Genomic DNA, 26,862 nt, shown 5'->3' on the forward strand with positions numbered 1-26,862 from the left:
ATATATCTTGAGTATTTCTAAGTTAAAATAATTTGAATAGAAATACAGCAGCCGTTCTTAAAAACAAATAAACGACAAAACACGCTCGGAATGGGCTTGATACGATTGAACTGTATTATTTACGAATAGATGCAGCAATTAGTACTATACCAACTCAGTACATACCTGGATGGGTACACTGAACAATCTTTTACCACCTTTTACTGAAATAGATGAAAATTTAGATGTATACACACGTCTAGCTAAGCTAACTCGACTTGAACAAGCGATCTTGCCATGGAAATGAAACCTCAATCTGAATGCTTGATGAGCTGTTAAAACAATTAGAGGGAAAAAAGTATGCATAGCACAAAACGGGTGACCAAGGTATATGAACACATCTTCCAGGATCCACTGATTAAAAGAACACATAAAAGTCCACATATTTTGCACATAATTAGAAAATTTGTATTGCACTGCAACCTTTCTCAACCAGTAGAGAACATTCTAGTTGTCTATTCATTTTGAGTTGCAGAGTCAATGTGGGAAGCAGTGTTGCCAATTTAAATTTTACAGACATTTAGTAAGAAGATGGGAACTAGCATACCAATATCATTGTCAACAGACAATGATATTGGTATGCTAGTTCCCATCTTCTTAACTGTGAGGGATTGCAGTCTTTTGATAATGATTTTAATATTGTGAATTTGAAACATTTGTTGAAGTCTGCGATGTATCGGTAGTAAAACCAAGAAATCCTCCAAAGGTAAACTTGAAGTCCCTCCCTCCACTCCCTTCAGCAAAGCTACCAGTTTCCATAGATTTTTAAAATAATACAGTGATAACAGTGTCTATAAAACGTGAATTGGCAACACTGCTTCCCATACTGACTCTGCAACCCAAAATGAACAGACAACTAGAATGCTCTCTACTGGTTGAGAATGATTACAGTGCAATAAAAAATTTCTAATTATGTGTAAAATATGTGGAATTTTATGTGTTCTTTTAATCAGTGGTTCTTTTAATACTTGGCTTTTCTACTGGTCGATTCCTTTAAAAAAAAACTAGATTAAAACTTTAAATATGAGTAGTTTAACCAAACCTTTTGTACTACTGTACATGAATTTAAATTTTTTTCAATTCTTCTCACCTGCTCGTTTGTGTGAATCCAGAAGGTGATGTAAGTGGACAACGAGATGACAAAGCTGAAGTGGATAAATGCGATGACCAAAAAGAAAAATCTAAGTTTAGCCCATTTAGCCAGTACAAATGCTTCAACTAAGGGATGTTGGAGTAGCTTGGAGGTGACAGCTAGAGAAGAGACAACTGACATCTGATATGTACAACCAATTGGAGACAGAATATTGAAGTTCAGCTCGACCTGTTGACCAAGACCAATATCATCAAACATAATTCAAATAACGATAAAATTACTTTTATAAATGACTAATAGAATGCTGCTTCCATATATAAGCAAGCATAGCATTCAATCATTTGGTTTAATCCTCACAAATCATAACAAAATAGGTACAATTTTTTGTAGTGTTATGAACTGTTTAAATCAGTAGATTCCATTTGTCTATTTATTCATTACGAATCCAACGACATCAAGAAATTGAATCATGTCAAAGTTTAAGTTATTTTTAATTGAAGATGTCTCAGGAACTCGTACAAGGTATACACCGGATTGTCCAAAAGGTACAAAAGGTATTTTCGTAGATTTTTCTTTCCCTGTCAAACCTTGAAGATTCAGCAGATTCTTCAGTTTACGCCCGATGTACAGACTTTTCTCGTATTAAAATTTTCTTGTATCTACATAATTGCCTTGTATCTACACATGTAAGACTAGAGAATTAAATTTCATGATTAATTAAGTGATTAATTTTATTTTTTTTCCAAGAAAAAATTATATTGGAACAACTCTGAGGTAAAAATATTTTCCATTTTTAGGAACTAGTAATCACATTACTTTGTTTTGTACGGAAACTATGGAAATTTTATGATTCAAGACAAACTTTGTATAGTTTGATACAAAACAAAAAACTATACACACACTTACTTCTGTGTAGTTTACTTTTTCAAAATAGAAATGCAGTTTCATGTTCTGTGATAAAATACCTTCTACTTGTTATTTTATAATTAATTTGAAAATATTTTCTTTCTAAAGACTGGGTATATTTTGACATTTTTTTTACTAGTAATTATAACTTGTGATTGTTTTAAAGCCTAACTTTCGTTTTTGGATTTAGTAAGAAAAAATATCTTTTTTATACCACATTCAAGTAAGTTTTAAATGTTACAATGTTTTAGCCCTGTTAACTCCAACCATTTCAAAATACATGTTCTTTTTAATTTTTATGCTATGACATTTTTTCAATAATGTTAAGCATTTCTATTATTCTTTTAACCTGGTGGTTGACAACATTGAATTATTCAAAATCTAACTCAAGTTGAGATATAGTAAGAACAAAACTGAAACCTCTAATTATGTTAATGGATAAATATAAAAAATACTTCATACTTTTTGAAATCCTTTGGGCTCAACACACCTGTTAGTAATCCTAACATCAAGGAAAAAAAAGCTTCATAAAGTATTTTATTGATAAGTTTTATAAAATTTACTTCATTACTTTATGAGGTGATTTAAGGAAATTACGTTTTTCATTTTTCCCCATAGAAAAACAACCGAATCATTTTTGACCTCCAAAATGCCTTTGTTACACACAAGGAACAAAGCTTGAATTTCTCAAGCTTGGGTGCATCAGGCCCATTTGTGTTCAAACTTCCATGTTTAGCTCACTGACAAATATTTAATACAAGGTCAGCCAGTCTTCCTACACAAGGTATAGAAAAAGGCTAGACATAGTTTTTAAATAATCTTTCAATCATTTCTATATCAACAGGGTCTAATAATCATGTTTTATGTCTTCAGTGACTTTTTACTTTCTTAGGGTGTCAGGTTATGAGTTGGAAAAGCTTTAATATAAGCTTAGGGCAATATGTATGCCATTTAAAGGACTGAATAAACTATAGATTATGAATTTTAAAAATGAATTATACATATCCTAGAACTTGATAGAAATTGTAGTCACAAACAATTTTGATCATAACAAATTTAATTACAATAAACTTTTTCATGAAACTCAAAAATTTAATTTGGGGTGAGAAAGAGTCAAATACTGGGTGTCACAAAGAAAGTTTCCTTCAAAGATTTGTTTTTCTTCAGAGCTCTCTTCACTCCAAAATCGAAAAAGAAATATTTTTTTGAAGAATAAAAAATACCATTTGCGAGTGCAGGCTTTTTTCAGCTCTCACAGTACTACTAAAAATGTTTGGGTGGACTTTTAGATATGTTATATGTTTATGTCATGTACAAAACCATGCACCACCATGACCATGTGTCATGTGTTGTGTTGTGTGTGTGTTTGGATATTTAGTTTGCAATCCTCAAAAACTTTAAATGGCTTCCATTTTGTTCTGGGTTTCTTGCATATAATTTTTTTCTTTCTGTTATCCTTGTCTTATCAAGTGATTTAAATTATATGTAGCTTGACCTATGCTTGCATTATAGATTATCCGTTGACACCATAAGAACTTTCTGGTGAAGATTAGCTGATATCCGTAAAAAGCTCTATGGTATAAATATTATTATTACAATTATTCAGACTTTTCTACACTCACATGTACAATATTACAGTAATAACAACCTTCTGCAAACTTATACACAAAATTGAAAAACCTCAACTGAAAAATAAATAATTTTTAAAACATATGGACTACCTTGAAATCTCTATCGTTTATTGAGGAAGCATTAGCTGTAATTCTGGAACTGAGACAATCTGTGAGGAAGTTGATTGGTCGAGGCACATAGGACATGATGATATCCACAACGGTCATTCCGCTGTCAGAGCAGATAGAGATGTCACCGTCATTGTCAATGAGCAACCGAAGGCAGTCCCTCGAGCCGGCATATGCAGCTTTGTGTAGAGGTGTACATCCAACCTGTTTCATCACAAACAGTTACTAGATCAATCAATTGAAAATACTACATTCTTTTTGAGCTAATAAGTTAATAAACTCAAAATTCCCCTACATATTTTTTTTACTTCATATATATTCAACCAGTTAAATATACAGTAAAACCTATATTTGGATATTTCTTCACACACTAACAAAACCACACTAAACGAATATTTTATCATTACAAATGTACATCCAAACAGAAAAGATCTTTCACTTTCAAAACATGAAAATTCATACTGCTCTTACTAGTTTATGTATTTGTTTTTGATACAATGCCCCCAAGTTAAGGGTGCCTTCTTCTTAATTGGGATACCTTTCTTTATTTTGCTTGTGCAATTAATTTTAAGACTATTGTGTTTTCAATAATGAGACAGTACAATACAAACAGGGATGAAAGCAATGGTAGGACGGGAGCAAAATACTGATACCTGTTTAATTAAACTCAATAAGTGGGAAAGGCGGACATACCTAACTAACCCTTGCAGCCTTTGGAGAGCCCCAATCAATTATTCTCTAAATCAGCTGAGAACCCAGGGATTTCGTGACTGGTTAAGTAGATACTTGAGAACCTCAATTTTTTTATCCTAGAGATTGATGTAACCACCTTTTCTGTGGTAACTACAAACCACATGAGTGGACATTTAAGAAAACCTGTCGGAATTTTTTCAAGTGTAGTTGATGAAACATAATTCCAAGAACAGCATAATTCTTCCATAAAAATTTAGTTTAACAAATTTAGAATTGTGCTCTATAGTAATATTTGATAAAATTGTAAATCTTTATCTAACCACCTGCTATGGTATCCTGTTTAAACAAGAAAAAAATTAATAATCAGGTTAAATGGAATGAATTAGAAGTACGCAAGAATAGGTCAATCAACTTGCATTGGTAGAAATCATGGTCTCTGTTGTTCTCAGGATAGACTAACTCTTTCTGCACGTATCAAAACTGGTTTACACAATATGAAAGGGTTGACCGATTTCACATCCAACTATTCAGTTGGTACATCCAGTGCATAGGTTTGAATGAGGATTCTGCTTATATTTATGTATTACATCTGAAATGTTGGGGATTTATGTTTAACACAAGATGTTTTAGTCAACACAGGTTATTAATTATGTTACTAAAAATACAGGTTATGTTGCTAATTTTTGCAATATTTAGGAATTCAATGTTGTTTTGACGATTTCACTTAATTTATATACGTTTTATGAGGGATTAAATCTTCATCAAGGATACACTTTTAAGATTTCAAGAATTTAAATTTTGACCAATAAATTTAGTAAAGATATTTAAGTGTAATACAACTTTTTGATAACTTTTTATTTTAAAATTATATAAATTAACTTGGGATAGAAGTTTTAACGTTTTTTTTTTTTCTTCTGCAGTGAACGTATGGTAACCACTTGTTTTAAATAGTGTAGACATAAAGTTTTATGATAATAATTGCTTGATTTAATGAGTACATAATTAATATTTTGTGATCTTATAAAAACCTATTTCGAAATTTAAATATATAGGGATCTGAATAATTCTGGATTGATTTATAGATTTTATTTAAGAAATGTCATTTTATTTTAAATTTATTTGTATAATAGAACTGTACGATTGTTTTATTTTTGTATTATTTTATTCAATGGTTAAATAATTTGTTTGCTGTTATTTGTTGTATTTTAAAAATTCCTAGGAATTGAACACATTGATTTTTAACTTAGTACATTAGGCTTTAAATAAGGCCAGTTGTTTAGTTACAATAAAATTCCAATTGTGTTTTATAAAGTCATTGGTTCTTTTATATATCAACCAATATTAATATAAAAAACCCTTTGAAAATTTGATTTTTAACATATAGCTTAATACGGGAAATAAAACTAAAACAATTTCTTTATAACCACATTCTTAACTATGAACAACGTAACAACATTCGTTGTTATACTTACATTATTACAGCAATTAACAAACTTCTTGGCACCAAATTGGAGGAGGAGTCCAGTGACCTCGAGGCAGCCGACAGAAGCCGCCACATGGAGCACAGTCTCGACACGTGACGACATGACGTGCCGTGCTGACAGTGTGAAGTGTCTGGGCGTGGTGAGAGGTGTATAGTCTAGAGACGCCCCAGCATTCAGCAGAAGTTGTGTTGCTTTCACTGAGCCCAATGCTACCGCATGGTACAGTGGTGAGCTGTTAATGTCTGGATTGACCTTGTTAACATCAGCTCCGCGGAAGACCAGCAGATCTACGATAGCTTCGTACCTAGAATTAATTTATAGGCAACAATTTGTTGTTTATCAATATGTCTACTCAGACTTTGAATACTGATATTTGCACTTTTCTGACTTTACTATTAGTGTTATCTCTGTCATAACAAATTAATTTATATTATAAAAAATAAACAAAAATTAAATTAAATATTTAAACAAAGCTGTTCAAAAAAAACCTTTCAAAATTCAAAATTTTCAATTAGTTACCAAACAAGGAATAATAAATTTAAACTTATTGAAAACCAAGTAAACCAAAAAGATGACAAACAAGAATTATATAAACAATCTGGAGTATACAAAATTAACTGTAGTAACTGTGAAAGCTATTATATTGGGCAAACTGGCAGAACTTTAATAAATGGTTTAAAGAACATATACAAGCTTTGAAAACAAATAACATGTCTACAATAAAATCAAATTTCGCTGAAAATTTATTAGAAACTGACTTTAACTACAGAAATATTGCAAAGAACATGGATATTTTGGATATTGAAAGAAAAGGGAAAAAATTAAACAAGAAAGAAGACATATGTATCTAAATTATAACAAAGATCCTCACAAGATTTTAAATAGCAATCTAAAAAATACCATAAGCCCAATCTTTGAAAAAATTAAAATATTAAACACAGAATACTAATCAAAATTACAACTGTGTCATATAAATTTAACATCTGTTTAAATGGTCCATATTTGTATATTTAGTTGTTTATTATTTTTTTAGAGTTTAATGTTCACACTGATGATGGTTTAATACTGAAACACGTGTCTGGAAATAAAATAATTTAAAAAGGGTTTTAGTTGACCATTCTAAATATTTTTCATCTAAACGATATAACGTAAAGGGGTGCTCTTTGGATTATCACTATGAAATTGAAAGTATAGTAGGATTTCGGACATTTGCCATAATTACAATTTTATTATTTTTAAAGTACCAACTTTTAACAAAGAGAATGGAACTTATGTCATAGGAATTAAAGGATGCAAGCACTCTGTTAGCGAGTATTAAAGTACAATTCAGTAACAGTACTTGTTTATTTTTATGATATGTTAATATTTTATATTAAAAAAAGTAATGTTTGTATATTACATTTTTTTACTTATTTTTGGTCTGTACTGAAGGGACATTTAGCAATGATGAATCAAATGTTTACTGCAGTGTTGCTACAAATAATACTAATTAAATTTTATAGTTAGCGTATTTCATTTCAAGATGCCCAAAAGTAGGTTTAAGTAATTATTGTCATTAAAAAGTTAAAAGGGACTTTTAAAAATTTGATATATACTTGGTTTCAAAAATAAGTCTTTGATTATAAATTAAAAATAACTGTTTTTACTTAGTAGATACCCAAATAAAGTTATTTTTTAGATGTTCTAAACAGATTAATCCAAATAAACTAATAAATGTGATTTAACTTTTCAGTAGTTAGTTTCCCACTTATGGCACTACCTCAAGAACACGAATAATTTGTAACAGGACAAAGAGATTGCACTATTATTTTTTCTCTTAAACTAATTAATTTCAGGATTTTTCCAGACATTTGCCATCATTCAGTGAAACTATTTTCTTTTTCACTGAACGATGGCAAATGTCCAGGAAAATCCTGTTTCCTTCACAATCCTTCCATCGTCAAAATAAACTTCAAACAATGAATTAATTTCACATGTTAATGTTACTTTTGAGTTGTCATTTTACAGTGTAGAACACATATGCTTGTTTTGTCATGGTTGTGAATGTATTTTTACAATTATGAGCAATGAAGAACTTAATGGTTTCGAATAGTCAGAAGATCCGTTACTCGAATATACTTGGATTATCCATATGAATTTAAATTTAGACTTTAGTCACTTTATCTGGTTAGCTGATACTAATATATTTGTATCACTGATAGGTTTTTATAAGTGTGTAAGATGGTAATTTTAACCCTTTTTATAACTTCCCATTTCAACCTACACCAAAACTAGCGCAATTGATATAATGAAAAACTAAGTTGCATGTTTATATGATGCAAATTAGCTTTGGGCTCACTGACTATTAATTATGAGCACTTTCGATTTTAATTCACTAAAAAAATTTAAGTGCAGCTTGTGCCTGTTGTTGATGGTCAAACTGACCATCTTGATAATCTCTCTTCATAATAAGCAAGGCCAGAAACTTTTGCTGATGAAGTAAAATATGTTTTTTAATGGAATTCAATATACTACACTTTAGTAAAGGGGATTTTTTTGTTACTATCAAGTGGAACCAATATGGAAGTTCTGACACCTGTGGAAGTTGCCGATAACGTCACCGGAGTTGGTAGAGAAGAGGTTGGCGACCCTGACTCTCAATAACAAAACTGCACAGAAATCAACTTATTCTTTTCACAAGGTGTCTCAAAAATCAAAATACCCACAATGAATGCAGTATAGAATTAAAAACAATAATTATAAACAAATTTAAAATAGTTTAAATGTTTAAAAAATTGAGAGCTAATGTGCAGGTACTTTCAAAATCTGTCCTTGACGTAGCACTTTGTACCAGTATTGTCTAGCTGATATTATACAGGCAATCCCTCTTAACATGCTTATAAAGTTCCTGGCGAAATTTTTTTTTTTTTTTTTTTTGGGGATTAAGGAGAGTAAAGTTTAAAAGGCAAAGGACCTCTCCTTAAATGCATATATGTGTATATATATATATGGTATTTCAAGATTCAAGATGTTTTTACCATCGTTAAGCTCAATTACAGATTATGCAATAGACAAAGTCAAACTATACTACTTTTATATATACACAACAATAAAGTATATTTCCAAACCACTCGTGTCATACAAAAATCTATCTTATAACATACTAAAACAAATAAAATAACTATAGAAAAAAATAAATAACATATCTGTATTGTAATTAAAGTCCTACAACTAGGTTAAAACAGGTTTAAAACATTAATGAGGTAATATTAAAGGTCAGGTAATCATAGTACAAAGTATTGCTTCTCAACCATTTTTCTGTGGTAACTTTAAATTTACTAACTGGAACATCGCTCCTTCTGGTAACTTCTTAAATAGTTTTATTCTCAATAACATATGTCTATTTTTTTCTTTTACATAATGTAACTGAGTGCATAAGGTCTAACAGATATTTATTTATTGTATGGTGCTTAAGTACATTTTGTCTATTTATAAAGCTCTTCAATTTTTTTTTACTTGGTGTACAGGTTTGGCAATGTCATAATTTCAAATTCTTTAAATAACAGCACACATTATTCTCAGTTAGAAACATTCTTTATAATTCTCAAAGCTTTTTTTCAATATGAATACAATTTTGAGTTTGTACTGTTCCCCCAAAGAGTCTCACCACATCTTAAATGAGAATGGAAAAAAGCATAATACGCAGTAATTGACAGTTCCTGACTAACACAGTTTTATAGTTTACATAATGAACAGAAAATTCAAGATAATTTTGCATATAAATAATTTACATGGTGATCCCAGCTTAATTTATTGTCTAGATGTACACCCAGTTATTTAACAAAATCACTATTACTTTTGATTGAATTTTTAAGAGAAAACATTATGTGTTCAGTTTTATATACCACAAGATTAGCATCAAACCATTCTAATGCAATTTTTCATTGTTCTTCAACTCTTAAAATTCTTGTGTTTATTGAGATTTAACCGTCCAAGCATCCATCACATTTAGTAAAATGCATACGCATTAGTGAGGTTGTGCCGACTTTATTTTTTAGATTATAATAAATCTAAATACAAAGTGTTATATAACACCTTATTTTGCAAATAACTGTGCTTTCAGACAGTGTAGCTATGAAGTTAGAGAAAACAATTTCTTTGTTTAGAAATTTAAAAAAGTTAAAAAAAATATAAAAAAATTGTAATAATGTATTCATATATATCTGAAATATTAAACATATTCAAAATTTAGAATAGAAAAATTGTAGGAAATTTTGTCTTGACAGAAATATATAATGTTCAACTGTTTTTATTAATTATATATATATATATACAAATATATATATATAAATATATATATATAAATATAAATATATATATATATATATATATATATATTTATTTATTTATGAATAAGTGCACATTTGAAATTTTGTCCCACTTACAATAGTTATATAATACATCCATATAACAATGTTTTTACTTTTGATATAATACTAAATACAGTAGCAATACAACATTTAGAATAGCTTACTTGTAGTAAATTTTGACATGAACGCAGAAATATACATTGCTGTAAGTTTTTTTGGCAATTCATGATATTTACGTATATAGAAGAAAGTCAAAATATAGATTATCTTTTATGAAAAACATAAACATTATTTACATGCAATAATACCATTTCTAACAATTAGTGACTACATAACAACGAATTGAAACAAAAACAAGGACAAAATAGACTGTAAACAATGAAATTCACACGTTCATATCTGAGCAACAACAAACAATGCAAACACACTTTGCTAAAACAACATCTGATGAAAATGAAGTAGACTTATGTTTAATACAGAGTATGAGAAATCAAAAACCACTAACATAAAGAAAAACTCATGGGCTTTTGAACGGTATAGGTTATAATGCAATTTGATTGGTATTAGCATCGGGAAATGAGTTTAAAGACATGAACTTTTATCATCAAAACGTTTGATAGTCCAAGTCTTTAAAAATATTGATGATGGATGCTTGGAGGGGTTTTTTTTTGTTCTCTTAGGACAAGAAGCTTATAAATTGCACTTAGTCCAATAAAAACCTTAGCACTGCTTCTGGAGTGACAGGATATTCAGGATGGGTTAGGTTAGGGAGTAGGGCCCCCTCCTATCCGAGATCCACGAGGAAGAATTAGGGCACTAAATCTCAAAGTCATGTCTCCCTGGAAGAAGGGGAGGCCAGCTCTGAACCAGCCCCTCCAGTCAAAGTAGACAGGGGGTGGCACACCCTTGTTGAGGCTAGCAAGAACCTCTGAGGTTAGGGAACAAACCCCACCAACTCTAACAGTCATTTCTCGCAGTAGACTGGACCTATCGAATTGCCCTTGAACTCCAGAATCTCAACATTTGCGGTTAGTGATATGCCGCTTCTGGATATCCATAAGGTTGCCTAGATTTAAGTGACACATCGCTTTTTGATGTGCCCAGTGGTGGGTTCAACTAGAAGGTATAAACCAGCCAGAAGTGATCCCTGCTGGGTACGTTTGGAGAGTTAAAAGAGTAGTATCACCAAATTTATGATTGGGGCGGTCATGACCGCAGTACGTTACGATCTGTTAAGTACGTTTATGATTAATTTACAGACCTGCTCAATCCACCAGCCCCAGCTAGCAGCAACGGGGTCAGTCCTTTCTCGTCCTCTGCGTTCACATTGGCACCATTTTGCAACAAAATCTCTACGCAAGCGACGTGACCACTTTTGACGGCCTGGTGAAGAGGTGTTCGGCCCCAGCACTCGGGCAGAGGCAGTTTCTGTTGCCCAATGACATCTAAGTAAAGAACTTCAACCCTACATTAAACCTAATGAAAGTTGTTACCATCAGTATTACTTGAATGCAATTAAGCGATTCATTTGTCATTACGCATATTTAATGTTTGGAAATCCTACAACAGTTTTGAAATAGGTTACAACACGTAACAACTGATGGAAATGATTCTCTTAAATATGTACTTGATCATTTACAAATTTCTCAGAATATCCTAAAGTGTTCTTAAAAATGTACATGTTCAACAGTTGTAGGGTAATTTTATCTATATACAATTACAGGAGGTTAAGGAGCTTTAAGGCTTTGTTGCCTTTAAACATTTTCAGTTTTACTTAATGGGAAAATAATCCCATATTCTTCACTGTGAGAGAAACTCAAAAATGAAAACTGAAAAACAAAATTTTCCTAATCTTAATTCTTAGGCTTACACAAGCAGTGTCATGACTAACCAAAGTCTTCAGTTCACTCCGCGTCCAAGCAAAATTCCTTACACAATTAACTTCTTGAAATGTTTTGGTCTTACTGTGGACCAAAACATCTTTAGTCATCAGGTGTTAAACCGAAACTGACAATAATAAGCAGTCATCTGTATAGATTAGCTTTCTCATGATTAGCTAAAGTTTAACCAACTACTGACCAGTTATGATCAATATGGCTTATGTATCATTGGTTGTCAGCCTTTACACAATTTCACATTATCTTCTTCATTGAAGCTATTTTGTTCTTGATTATTTCGAGTTTATCTTGCATAATAATAAGGAATTTTCCCAAGTACTTTTGTTTTCTCGAATTCTATTGCATGTTTTGTCTTAAAACTGTGTTCTGCTGATGAATTTTCTGTACCTTGAAGTTGAACGGTGTGTCTAATGTCTTGACTGCAATGCAATGGGAACTGGCATCATCACCATGCTAGCGAGCATTACAAGATCAAACACACAGACATTCTCAAACTGGACATTCTAGAGATGATGTCTGACAGAATGTCAAAGGTTACGGACTGGAAAAATCCATTTCAAGTCAACATTGTTGAAAGAGAGGAATGGTCAAACGGTGAACCTGTCTACATGAAGAAGGTTCTAACATGGTACACGGACGGGTCAAAAACTCTGAAGAGTACTGAGGCAGGAGTCTGGGGAGCCAGACCTAGAGCTAGCTTAAGCTTTAGCCTAGGCAAACTGGCAACTGTCTTTCAGGCCGAAGTTACAGCCCTTGCAGAATGCGTGAGAATTAATGTGGAAAGAGGCTACAAAAGCAAAACCATCTACATTAACTCGGACAGCAGGGCTGCTCTGCAGGCCTTGGCCAACCATGACTGTATTTCAAAGACAGTATGGGAATGCCATAAGGTCATGAAATTGCTAGTGAAAGCCAATAAAGTTATTCTAACATGGGTGCCTGGACATAGGGGAATCACAGGTAATGAAGGGGCAGACAGTTGTGCTAACTTAGGAGCCAACTGTCCTCTTATTGGTCCTGAACCAACGTGTGAGGTTTCATATAACTTAGCACGTATATCAGTTGCCAAGTGGGTGTTGGCAACATTGGAGAAAAACTGAGAGGAACATACAAGCAAAACGGATGCTCAATATACCATCAAGGAACAATGCAGCAGATGCCCTTAGAATGAGTAGAACGGAGATACGTAAGATGACTGGTTTTATTACAGGTTATTGGATATTCTGAATCTACCGGAACAGAATAGGTATTCCGGTTCAAGAAGCACTGTGCAGGAAATGTGGCGAGGCTAACAAAACAGCCGAGCACGTCATATTTGAATGTCCGGCATTACAGAGGAAACGCTCAAGGTCCCTAGATTTTCTTAAGCATACAGAAGAGGGGTTGGAACAGTTAAGCATTATTCAGAAGATCTCATGGTTTTGTAAAGGCCTGGGATTTGACACAGCTTAAACCTGGAGGAGGGAGCACAATAAGCCAGATGGCTGAGAGGCAACTGCCAGACCCAGGAACAAAATGATGGTTAGTTTGGGATATTTTTTATTTTGACTCTGATCTGAATGTGGCACATTTTAACATGTAACTTTTGTAATTTGTTTTTTTAACACCTTATGTATCTGTGTAGTATTATACTGATTCTCCCGTAGTGTCTTGGAATAAAGAGAAGAGGGCATTATGATGTTTGAACACAGTGTGAACCAGAAGACTTTGATGTTAGTTACAATTTTCATATTTTTATAGATTGTCAAAACATGTACAGACTCTGCAACTAGTAACGTTTTATATCTCATGCAACCAACACATGTCACAAGTATAAATCCATAAGTAATACCTCGTACTCGGGTATCAGGTCTTTAGCAAGTCTCTCGCCGTTGTCTCCCCTTGGTGAAGGACAGGCAGAGCTGCAGACCTCAAAGTAACAGTTGACGTTAGCTCCGTTGGTCACCAAGCACTGAACCACTTTCTCATTACCCAGAGCTGCAGCGTAGTGAAGAGCAGTGCGTCCGATCTTGTCTCTAGATGTAACCTTTCATTGAATAGCAAAAACCTTCAAATTATTGAGTACTTTTTTGTGATGATGAACAACTTTTTAAAACTCCAAACATTTTCTTAAAATACGTACATGTACGTTTAATAAAATTTAATGTACAACATTTATAAAACGTAAATTTTGCTAAACGTTCAACACACAAATAATGACTTGAAAATGGTGGTGCAGCTTTTCATAACAAAACAATTTACTCAATACATCATTTATACAAATTAAACATCAAGCATATGAATAAAAGCCACACAACGTTTATGTTTTTTGTCCTTGAATGTGATCTGATTCATTATTTTCTTTATCACAAAGTTATTCAATTAAATGTGCAGGATAATAAGCCGTAGAATAGATAAGGCGTAGTAACAGTCTGTTGTCATGTCATCGATCTCTAGCACCACAGCCAAGAAGTATTGTGGTGAGATTCACACATTGTCCCAAGCTAACAGAGCATGAAGAGTAATATTTCAGTTCAGATTCTCTGCAACCTCAAGCACATTCCCACTCCTTGCAACTGCATAAAATCAATTTTAGCAAAGCTTCAGGGCTTGTTTTACGCGGTCTGAAGTCACAGCCACCCATTCTCATTCAACTGGATGTTTTACGTTAACAGTTAATGTCAGTAGTTGACAGCAACACCGGATCTGGGCAACAATGATAACTTTGTGACTGGGATGAAAATGAACGGGTCAGTATTGGTTCCAGTCAAAGAAAGAACAGCTAACTTATGTGTCTCATTGCTTCATAACAAACGTACGTTTTTTCATACTGTTTTTGAAGAGTTGCTTGTTGTTGAAATATTGGGACAAAATGTATCTTTTTGAAAGATACGAAGAAGTGATAGATATTGTTTAAGTTACTGAGAGAGTAAGGAAGGGCTCCTTTTGTGACGGAGGGAAAGTGTATGAAAACTAGAAGAAACACCTAGATAAGAAATTTAACAAACAAAACCAAAGCATGTGAATGGTTAACTTAGTTAGCCTACTTATGATATCTTTGTGTTAAGTAATCTTATTAGTAACGCTTAAGCTACTTTCTGCTTTAAACTACTTTATATTATTGCTTTTTAATTTATTTCAGTTAAACAATGTTGGTACATCAGTTTTTGGCTTTACCAAGCCAACATGGCTTGTTGGAGATACCAACAATAAAAATAAGCTAAAAATGCTATTTAAATTAAATTATTATAATTTTAACTAAATAAAAATAAATTTAGTTTATGATTTAATAAAATGTTATTCCTTATTTTCTATAAAAGGTAAATCACAAATTGTCCAATAATGTTTATGTAACGATTTTCACGAAATATTAAGGCATTGAATTGGCACATATTATTTTTTATTTTGGCCAATAAATTGTTTTGATATGCTCTCTATCTTTTTTTATTACATATTTACTCATCAAAATATGGATAGTCATATCTTCCACAATGTATAATAACTTCCCATATATATTAATGAGTTCAACGTTCATGTTAGTGCTTTAATCCCTCTTATAATAATATGGACAAACTCAAAAATCAGCTATTGCCAAACATGTATTAGAAACAAATCAGACCTTTAAAAACTTCACATTATTAAAACAAGTCCATAAACAAGAAAAACACAACGCTTATGAAACATTATACATAAATAAAACATATAGATAAAATATTAAACAAAGATTTTGGACTGATTCCAAAATTACTCTTCGTTTAAAATATAACTAAATTCCTTTTGACCCAAACTTTTATACATATATTAATATTTATTTTATTTTACTTTTAATTATACAAATCTTGTATTAAGCTTTATTCAGCTGACAATTGCTTTAAATTGTAAAATATTTATACCGTTTCAAATTTTTGATTCACACCTGACGATAGCATCTTAGATGCTGAAAGGCCTTGTGAGAGAAAATTAAAATTATTGGACAATTGTGAGTTTTCTTTTACAGAAAATAGTTTATCCAATAAGAACAGCTCCTCCTTCAATGTTATTCTTCAATTATTGTACATATATATATATATATGTAACAATAATTATGATTTATTTAAATAATGTTTGGTAATAATTCAAAAATAAGCTTTAAAAATGTTCATACAAATCCACAGAGCAAACACTTGAACGGAACTAGGATTACTTACTTTCACTGTTCTGCAGTGTGAGACAGCATGCAAGTTGCATGCAACTTGGATATTTCATTTTTTTAACCTATAATATACAAAGCTTCAAAATATTCTACATTGATTTGTTGAATATCTGTGTCAAATTAACAACACTTTAATAGCAAAATCGGCCACGCAAAATGAAAATGTTTATCAGTCACATATTAGTTAATTTTTTAATAAACAAAACTATTCCATGCTACCTAGTCAACATTCTGTTTTACAGGAACTTTATTATATAAATAAGAATTTCAATGTGCACATTGAAAACTTGCAAAGGAGAACTCTCTTCTTAATTTTGGATCTTCCCCATCACTCAATACACGATGAAGGTATACTGCTCATAAACAACACATTATATCCAAAGCTTTTGTATGAATTCAAACTATTTCAACATTTTTATAGATCGATGACTTTTAGGGAACCAAACATTAAAACTCGTTATAATTTTAGATCTCTAGAAAAGTATAAATTGCCGAAGTATTTCAAAACGTACGGAAAACATTCATTGAGTTACGTAATTCCGAAAATATTTAACAACCTACTGAACGACTTTGAACATTGTCACCATTTCTACACTGTGAAACCTTATTTAGTTTTTTGGCTTATTTGTAGATAGAGCAAATAAAAGACATAGTATCTGTATGTGACGTATTTCATTTATTTAAATGAATCGATGTTATTGTCTGTGAACAATAGTGTAGCTATTTTTATTACTGTTGTATAGTTTACTTATGGTGTTTGGGTAGATTTGATTTTTTTCTGTAATAGTTGAGTAATGTTATAATCTGTATTTATTATGTAATTTCCTGATGTTTGAGTGTGTTTGTTCATTTTCTGATAGCGTATTTACCTACTCTATTCCTGGATTATGAGATATATTGTATGTTTGGTATAGTTTTGTTTATGTTGCACCGCCGCCTAGAGCCCATGATAATGCGTTAGTTTTAGATGTACTTAATGCTAAAATTTCACAAATTACACTTTCTAAATATATACTACACCACATCAAAATTTGAGTATTTATCTGTTTCTGGCAGAATATATACGTACAGATATGTATACGCAATGTTCAATAAACCATTTTGAACATTAGGATGCACCAAAATGGATATTCGACAAAAAACATATTGAAAAATCTGCTTAAGAAATGTTATTTCTGCACCAGTATATTATGTTATTGCTGAAACACAACGGTACTAGAAAATTGGCAAAATACTTGGGTGACTATTACTTCAAACTTAATAAACCAGTATTTTTATGTGCCACAGTTTAAAGTGACGTAAAGTAATGTCTTATTTTATCAGATGAAGTTAGGATTACGAAGCCCTCTTTAACACTTAATCTGGGGACCAACGGCTTAAAGGTGAATTCCGAACCACCATAAATGGCCCATACAGTTGGGCTGCTTGCAAGGACAGGAACGCTCAGCGGTCACCCATCCAAGCAGCAGCCACGCTCGACGTTGGTTGATTGGTTATCTCGCGATAACTGCTGTACCCGCTACATTGCACCATTGGCTAATAAATTTTTCAAATACAATTAAGGATATAAACATGAAGTGTCATAATAATTGGACATTGGAATTGAAGGAATGGCTGCCATCTTTAGCAAAATTTACAGATATTGCTGATTTTAAAACATTAATCTAAAAGTAACCATACTATATAGGGTATGTAAAATGTCTGGAAACTCTATAATACGTCTTCAAACCATAGCAAATAAAATCTACAAACTCTGCACAATGTTATATATCTTAACTACTTTTTTATCCAATAAACATTATACGTCTATATTGGAAGTGAAGTGTTATCGAAATCTGAAATGCATGTCTACATCAACATGCATATAATTTTAAAGGTCTTGATTATTAGAACATAGTGCTATAAACCACACTTCATAAGCTTTATTTATTATAAAATGGCAACTGTTGAAATATTATATTGATAATATTGGTTCAATATTGATTGAACCTTTGAAACAATTGCCATTTTATATAGGATACATGTTTTAGGAATCAGTAAATAGAGCACTGGGAGTATTAAAAGTATTGAATTTTGTAAAATTATTGAAACATTAAGTAGTGAATTTCAGTTGTTAAAGGGGATATTTGGGTATTTCCGGACATTTTACACATCCTGTATGAATTTTAAAATTTAACTCCATAATTATAACACAAGTTACCATGCTGTTGGACATGCTAAGATTTACAAAACTTGATTTCACGTTATTGCCAGAATTGTGTGTGCACATTGAATACTCTGTAATCTGTACATAACACATATTGAAATACTTGACTGCATGAGCAAAGTTAGTTATTTCACCCCAGTTCTAAGGTTAAGCTTAGTAACTAATTTCTAAAAGAGAAATATACCAATACTATAACAGTTAAAAACTTTACCTTTGCTCCTTCCTGTATAAGTAATGATGTAATACTCTCAGAACGCAATTTTGCACATGCCAAGTGAAGTGGTGTGACCCCAAGAGGTCCAAGAACACAATTTACCAAGTCCGAGTCCCCTGCATTTTCTTCTAGAATCCTCTTCACTTTCTGAGTATCCAGAGATGCTATGGCTGTTGCCAAATCCACTGTTTGGGCACAAGTGGCTGCACTCAACTGTACTCCCTCAGATGGGTGAAGATTAAACTTTTTCAAAGGCATTTTAATTGTCACCCACTTTTCAAAAAGTTATCAAATTCAGATATTTTAAAATAAATATGTTTACATAATTGAATAATCCTTCAACACACCTAATACTGGTGGCACATGTTGAGTACCTGAGCATAGACTTGTGGTTGGATCTGGGTCAGGCACATCCTGACACGGAAAAGTGACCACAACTCGATGCAGGAAGTGGTTTCTGTAGTCCAGAACAGAGGCTTTATTTTTCACGCACAGAACACTTATGATTTATTCTCGTCATTTTTATAAATCTTCAAATTCAACATCTTGTCATCCTCAAGTAATTACAAAACCAAATACTTACAACAGTAATGGAAAATAACTTGTCCCGAATATGAAAATAAATAACTCATTTGATAAAAAAGGCAATGAGATTAATTCAGAAATTCAACCTTTCAAGTCTTTTTAGAGCATTGCAGAAACTTTTAAGCAATATTTAAGAAAATAAATAAAGAAGATATGCTTTGATATATTTTATCATTACTTCAAAGTTGTCACTTAAAGGAAATACATGTTTATAATATTCAAACCAAATCATTTATTGCCAAACAACTTTTCACTTCAGGCATCTGTCATGTTTTTTAGATAGTTATAGTTATTGTACTAAAACTATCCTTTTACACTAAATACTAATCAATATTAATACTAAAGTTTTGACATATGAATCATTTTCTGTATGGAAAAACAATATATATCATTAACATTGGTAAAAGCAAAATAACAACAAAAAAAGAACAATTAACCAATAACAATCAACAAACTACAATCAACAAATACAAATAAAAAATAACAATTAAAATCTGATATTAAAAATGTCTCCTGTGGAGTATAAACAGTTTTCCGTTAGTTTATTTTTTAGTATTTTTTAAACAAATGAAGAGGAAGTTTTATTTTATTTCTATAGGCAAAAAGTTGAAAAATCTAATACTACTACCATAAAAACTTGAGTAAGACTTGCTATGTGACCAAAATTGTTAATTAATTTGAAGCAATTTCTGGTTTCACAGCTGTGTGCTTTTGAATAATCTCTCTCTCTCTCTCTCTCTCTCTCTATCTATATATATATATATATATATATATAACGCAGTATATTATATATACAGGGTGATTCATGAAGTTTCTCCCCACTTCTACAGCACATTGTACTAGTAAAAATAATGAAAAAGTGTTATATAAACATAGGTCCGAAAACGCTTCGTTAGCGAGTTACAGCTAGCGAAAGATTTCGCCTGAATTCCTGGGTAAAGAGTAAAATAAAGCCATACTGAACTTTTGGAAGTTAATTAAGTAAGAAATATCGTGGATTCTTATGTATTTTTACCTGATAAAGCTAATAAAATAGGTTTCAGAAACTGTATCTGTAGTAGTTTTTCAGGGATTCAGGGTTAAATGCAAAAAGTTGGGGCACGAAACAATGTTTTTTTTAAGTTTGATGTACAATAACTTTGTTTTTAAATTGGTAATAAATACATAAAATCAACAAACATTAATTGTAGAGAATTTAATTCTGAGAAATTGATATAATCAAAGTCTAAAATAAAACAGAAATAAGTACCAAAGAATCGATTTTATTCAGTATAATACATTACTAGCTGTAAAGAATACCGTATGGTATTTAGTTAAAATAAAAACAAATAACAAAATGTTTTGTTCCTTAATGATGAGATAAATTGAGAAAACAAGATTAACTGTTAAATTAAATTTGTTTGTAAATAAAAATAATCACGTTTTTATTACGTTGTATTTTTTTTTTAAATAAAAATTTACATCAAATGTTCGAAAATAAATCAAGCAAACATTTTCCCATTATTGTTTACTAATCATCGAAATGCAGTTTTTTTGTTTTATTAATTTCTAAGTTGGTAACGCACGAATAACAGCTGATCAACAATGGTATTCTGTACTGTTACGTTAGAAACTGTGTATTAGTGGTGTTTTGCAAGCTACAGCAGGAGATCGGGTTCTGTGACTCGTGTTATGTAAATGCAATTTTTCTGTGAGTTATAATTCGATTGTTTGTTCAGCGAAAAAATGCCTTACTTATTTTACATCAGAGGAATACGCTGATATGGTTTTTATTTTGGGTTACTGTAATGGTAATGCTGGAGCTGCTGTAGAAGAATATGAACTACGTTACCCTAATAGGAGGATTCCAAATACCAAAACAATTTCAGGAACTTTTCGTACTCTTCGGGAAACATGATCACTACCAAGTACTAGAACCAATTATGAACGAGCTGTCCAATTGATGATGATATTGTTATTAATGCTGTTCATCGCAGTCCAGGTGTAAGTACACGACGTATTTCTAGGCGGATAGGAGTTTCGCAGTCAACGGTGTGGAGGTCACTTAATCGAAACAAATTTTTATCCGTTTCATAAACAAAAGGTTCAACATCTACAGCTAGGGGATGGTCCGCTTCGCTTGGAGTTTTGCAACTTTTTGTATATTAATAATCAACTCTACAAGCGTATTTTGTTTACGGATGAGGCACAATTCACTCGGGATGGTGTCAATAACTTGCACAATGAACACTCATGGGCAGAAGAAAATCCACATGAGGTAGTGGAGCAGAACTTTCAACACCAATTTAGCGTCAATGTCTGGTGTGGCCTTTTGCACACAATCGGCTGATTGGACCTTTCATTATTACCTGGGACGCCTAAATGCTGAGTTCTATTTGCATTTCCTTCAAGAAGAGTTGCCGCAGCTGTTTAGAGAATGTTCCTTTACATCTCAGACAAAATTTGTACTTCCAGCATGACGGAGCAACCTCCCCACTTTTCACGTGCCGTTTCTGCTTACTTAAATCATCAATTTCCTGGACACTGGATTGGTCGTGGAGGGCCTCACCCTTGGCCACCAAGATCACCAGATATACCTCCATTGGATTATTGCATCTGGGGATGGATGAAAGACATTGTATACAAGACAAAAGTGAATTCTCGTGATAAATTAATTGCCCGTATTATGGAATTCGGCTGTGCAGATACAGGGGAAGTCCTGAAAAATTAAGAAACGCAACAAAAGCAATACACAAACGTGCTGCAAAATGTATTGATAATGATGGCCTCATTTTCGAACATCTATTTTAAAAAGGTGCGTACGGTTGGCCCAACCTGATTAATTTTGCTTTAAAACTAATAATGTATTATACTGAATAAAATCGATTCTTTGGTACTTATTTCTGTTTTATTTTAGACTTTGATTATATATCAATTTTCTCAGAATTAAATTCTCTACAATTAATGTTTGTTGATTTTATGTATTTATTACCAATTTAACAAAGTTATAGTACATCAAACTTAAAAAAAACATTGTTTCGTGCCCCATTTTTTGCATTTAACCCTGAATCCCTCAAAAACTACTACAGGTACAGTTCTGAAATCTATTTTATTACCTTTATCAGGTAAAAAATACATAAGAATCCACGATATTTCTTACTTAATTAACCTTTCCAAAAGTTCAGTATGGCTTTATTTTACTCTTTACCCAGGAATTCAGGCGAAATCTTTCGCTAGCTGTAACTCGCTAACGAAGCGTTTTTCGGGACCTATGTTTTATATAACATTTTTTTTTCATTATTTTTTACTAGTAAAATGTGCTGTAGAAGTGGGGGGAGAACTTCATGAATCACCCTGTATATATATATATATATGTAATATATAGAATAATTCTCGGTCTATTCCCCCTTCACAAATGTCAAATACTGCAAGATATAAATAGAAAAAACTGTTGGAATTCTATGCTTTAAAAATAGTGGTGAAAAATGTTACCATAATCAATAATGGACTTGATCCATACTTACTGAAAGACAGATTGAAAAGTGTGGGTCTTATGACAAGCTGTTTATGATAAGCTGAATAAAGCAATGAATCGAGTAGATTTGAAAGTTCACATGTATTGTTTTGTGGTAGATTAATGTAAATGATAATAGTGTGTGCACACCTGTCTGTAATGCTACTTCTGAGCATTGCTAAGTAGCTTTACAAACAATATTATGCTCTTCTTAAATGTAAATATAATCTTTCTTCTAGAACTTAAAAAGAAGGTCATTTCTGAAGGTTCTTCTGAGAAATATCGCGAACATTTTGTAGTGAATTATTTAAATGTTGATCACTTTGGAAAGGTAATCTGTATACAGCCCAAAATAAACGATGACATAACTCACATACATTATTAAAACATAATATATTACTACAAAAGCTTTAAGTCAGAACAAGACCATTAAAATAAAAAATTCATGAAGTGCAAATTTCCTTTTTGAAGCCATATCGCTGAATGTTTTTCCTCTTAACAAAATGTTTAAAACCTTTCTCTTCCTGTATCTTACCTTTATGAGTGTAATGGATATAATGAAAGATCCCATAATGCTGTTTGAATCCTGATGTAGTACAATCCTTGAATTCAGGAAAATGTTTCATTGCAATTGATAGCAATACGTTAGAAACTTGCTTGAGATTTAAAAACGTTGATCTAGGATTTCCAACCCTAAAACGATTGCTAAATATAAACGACGCGCCAAAGAGATCCTGACATTCAAATAGAAGTGTTGGACTTTTGTAACAAAAACTATTGACTAACTTCAAGAAAGAAGTCCTATGGAATATAAAGCTATTGGATAACTATCCTCACTTAACACTGGGATATTAATAACGTTCTTTATATTTAATTGGGCATTGTATTATTGTAATATTACAGGGAGGTTTACGTAGTCAAGAAGACATTTGCATCTTGAAGGAGCCCTCCTTCATTGGACTGTTTGGTTTGGTTGTAGATACTGTTTATTTCATTCACCATCAAGATAGTATTAATTGACATAAATTGTATGGGATTTGCTACAGAAACCAGGGGAATCTGAATGAAGATTTTGGTATGATGTCTGACATATTAAACAAATACTGACATAAAAATATGCGGTGATAAAAATGGAAGACATTAACATTGATATTATAAAATGGACCTGACCAAAAATACCTGTCAGAAATTCTCCTAAATCATAACATGACACAACTGTCTCTTCCACCTACTAAAATTACACCTACATCAGTAACCTCCATTGACCGTGTCTGCAGAAACCTGGATCATGAATACTTAGATGTGACAATCATTTATACAGCAATACCGGACCACCCTGCCCAATTATGTGTACTTAAAAATATAATGAAACACAAAGATCAGCCCTTGAGTTCAGAAAGTAGAATACTCAGTTCAAAAAACATCACGAATATGGGAAGTCTGCTAGATACACAACATTGGAAAACAGGTCTTGTGTCTGTCTCTGTAGATACTGCACATGAAACCTTTGGCAAGATTTTGAAAAATGCTTTAGACATAACCTGCCTTGTTACCAAGTCAAAAAAGGAGAAGGAAAAACATGACTACAGACATTGAGACAGTTTAACTAAAGAAAATATGCCTTAAAGCACTTAACAATTACAACCTGACAGGACAAGAGGAGGACAAGAACAATGCAATGGCAAAGAAAAAAGGCTATGATTTGAAACTAAGAACTGTTAAATGACTACAAGCAGCAGAAACATTGCACAATCAAATGACAAATCAAAAAAAATTTTGGAAAATCATTAAAGATGATAGGAAGATGGGTGAAACAAAAATGCTATCAACAGCTTTGCATGTAGAATGATAGGAAGTAAATGAACCAGCTTCCATTGCAAATCATTCAAATGATCACTTTGTAATGATGGCAGAAAACACCTTAAAACAAAATGAGCAGATCAACACTATCCTCCCAGTCTTCCAAAACCAATATTACAATATAAAAAGCCTTTTCCTGTACCCAACCACAGAACACGAAGTAGCCAGTGTAATTAAAACCTTCAAAGCAAAACCCTACAGAGGAGTGGATATGCCATCCCTCCAAGAGGAATGGATGGAATATCAGCAAAAATTGTAAAAGCTTGCAAAGACCAACTTCAACTACCACTAACTGACATTACAAACAATTCTTTTGTCCAAGGAAAATTTCCAGAACGAATAAAAGTCTACCCAGAAATTTAAGAAAGGTCATCCAACTGATGCAAACAACTATAGGCCTATGTCTCATATCAGCTCACTTTCTAAAGTGATGAGAAACTTGTCCTTGCTAGACTAGTACAACCTTTTAACCAACAAACAGTATGGCTTTATGGTAGGGAAGTCAACATATACAGCCATAGTTGACTTTGTCAAAACCATCTTAGACCACTTAGAATCTGACAACATCCTCATGGCAATACTCATTGACTACAGGAAAGCCTTCAACTGTCTAGACAACAATCAACTTCTCAGAAAACTTAAAAATCTGGGCATTGAGAGGAAAGCAGCTGATTGGTTTGAAAGCTATCATCACAACAGAAAGCAAGTCGTACAGATTAAACACTTGTATAAAGAAACAATTAGGTATGTCAAATCAAAAACCCAGACCATAAAAAGAGGTGTTCCGTAAGGTTCCATACTGGTGCCAGTCTTGTTTATTTTATTTACAAATGACTTCCCTTCATATGTACAAAACCACTGTACACCACTTATGTATGCCGAACCTAAATATTATAGAATTAAAGCCACCACTCCTTTAAATACAGTTATTAAATATTGTAAACAGAACAGTTTAGTAGTGAACCAATCTAAAACAAAATAGTTAATTTATAGAAACAAAACACAAACAGTGACAAGACTTGGAAACTACTGACAGCAACACCTATCTTGACATTACACTTAATGAACAACTAACTTGGACACGTCATGTTGATATAATCTCTGTAGGACATTAAGCACGGTAATCTATGTCAACAGAAAAATTAAGACCATTAGTGACCTCAACACTGCCAAAATGGCCTATTACTCCCTTTCCAAAGCACATCTTCGATATGGGTTATTGATCTGGGGCAACTCATCTAAGACAAACATGCAACGTGTGCTTGTTCACCGGAAAAGAGCCATAAACATATTTTGTGACCTATCACCCAGATAATCCTAAAGGAAAAAGTTCAAGGAGCTAAAAATCCTAACTATTGTGAAATTTTATATACTAGAAACTGTAACATATGCAAGGACAAAAACCCTGAACCCACTCAAGACGGGATCACAGCTGCACATGTGCAACTTCCAACATGTGACACACTACTGCCTCCCCGTACACCATCTGACCAAATATGAAGAGAAGCAAAGCTACATGGGATTGAAGCTTTGGATCCACCTTCCAGCAGCAGTGAAGGGACATATAACCAGCACCTGAGGCAGCGGCTCGGCAGCTGGCTTAAAGAACATCCATTCTACTCTTTTGAAGAGATTTTTGTTCTTAAATTCTACTTGACTGGTTACTAACAATGTTAAACAATTTGAAACTGTTCTACATGTTAACTTTGATGCAAAATTGTTCTTGAAGAATGTGTTGATAAAGAATATTGTCTGTATGTCTATATATATATATATATATATATATGTGTGTGTGTGTGTGTGTGTGTGTGTGTGTGTGTGTGTGTGTGTGTGTGTCAACTGTTAAACACAAATAGCACGTTGTTTCCCTTCAAATTAGACACATGACAGAGTTGAGCGAAAGTGCAATAACAATATAGATATGTTATGCTGTAAACAATCAGTGCAAGTGGTGATTACTGCATTACTGTAACTGCCTGCAATACTAAAGAGACTTATACTAACGAGTACTTCATTACTAATTATCTGTTTATTATCAGCTTTAAATTAGAACAAAATGACAAACAAGGTTTATATCAACGAGAGAGGAAGTATATATTGGAGTACCAGTAACCGCAAATTACCACTCACAA

The 26,862-nt window shown here is 32.4% G+C and overlaps 1 protein-coding gene across 1 annotated transcript in view; it reads right to left on the minus strand.

Moving 5' to 3' along the window:
* The window catches only part of LOC124368744 (transient receptor potential channel pyrexia-like), a 29,862-nt gene extending 10,133 nt beyond the window's left edge, over nucleotides 1-19,729 (minus strand). The window contains exons 1-6 of the mRNA XM_046826085.1: nucleotides 18,790-19,729; nucleotides 14,033-14,227; nucleotides 11,565-11,731; nucleotides 5,943-6,258; nucleotides 3,760-3,981; nucleotides 1,130-1,360 (exon numbers count right to left, since the gene is read on the minus strand). Coding sequence (XP_046682041.1) covers nucleotides 1,130-1,360; nucleotides 3,760-3,981; nucleotides 5,943-6,258; nucleotides 11,565-11,731; nucleotides 14,033-14,227; nucleotides 18,790-19,050 — 1,392 coding nt within the window. The 5' untranslated portion in view covers nucleotides 19,051-19,729. The remainder of the gene's footprint in view (nucleotides 1-1,129; nucleotides 1,361-3,759; nucleotides 3,982-5,942; nucleotides 6,259-11,564; nucleotides 11,732-14,032; nucleotides 14,228-18,789) is intronic.
* Nucleotides 19,730-26,862: the final 7,133 nt, after the last annotated feature.

The sequence above is a fragment of the Homalodisca vitripennis genome, chromosome X (genome assembly GCF_021130785.1).
Source record: "Homalodisca vitripennis isolate AUS2020 chromosome X, UT_GWSS_2.1, whole genome shotgun sequence".
In the NCBI taxonomy this organism is placed as follows: domain Eukaryota; kingdom Metazoa; phylum Arthropoda; class Insecta; order Hemiptera; family Cicadellidae; genus Homalodisca; species Homalodisca vitripennis.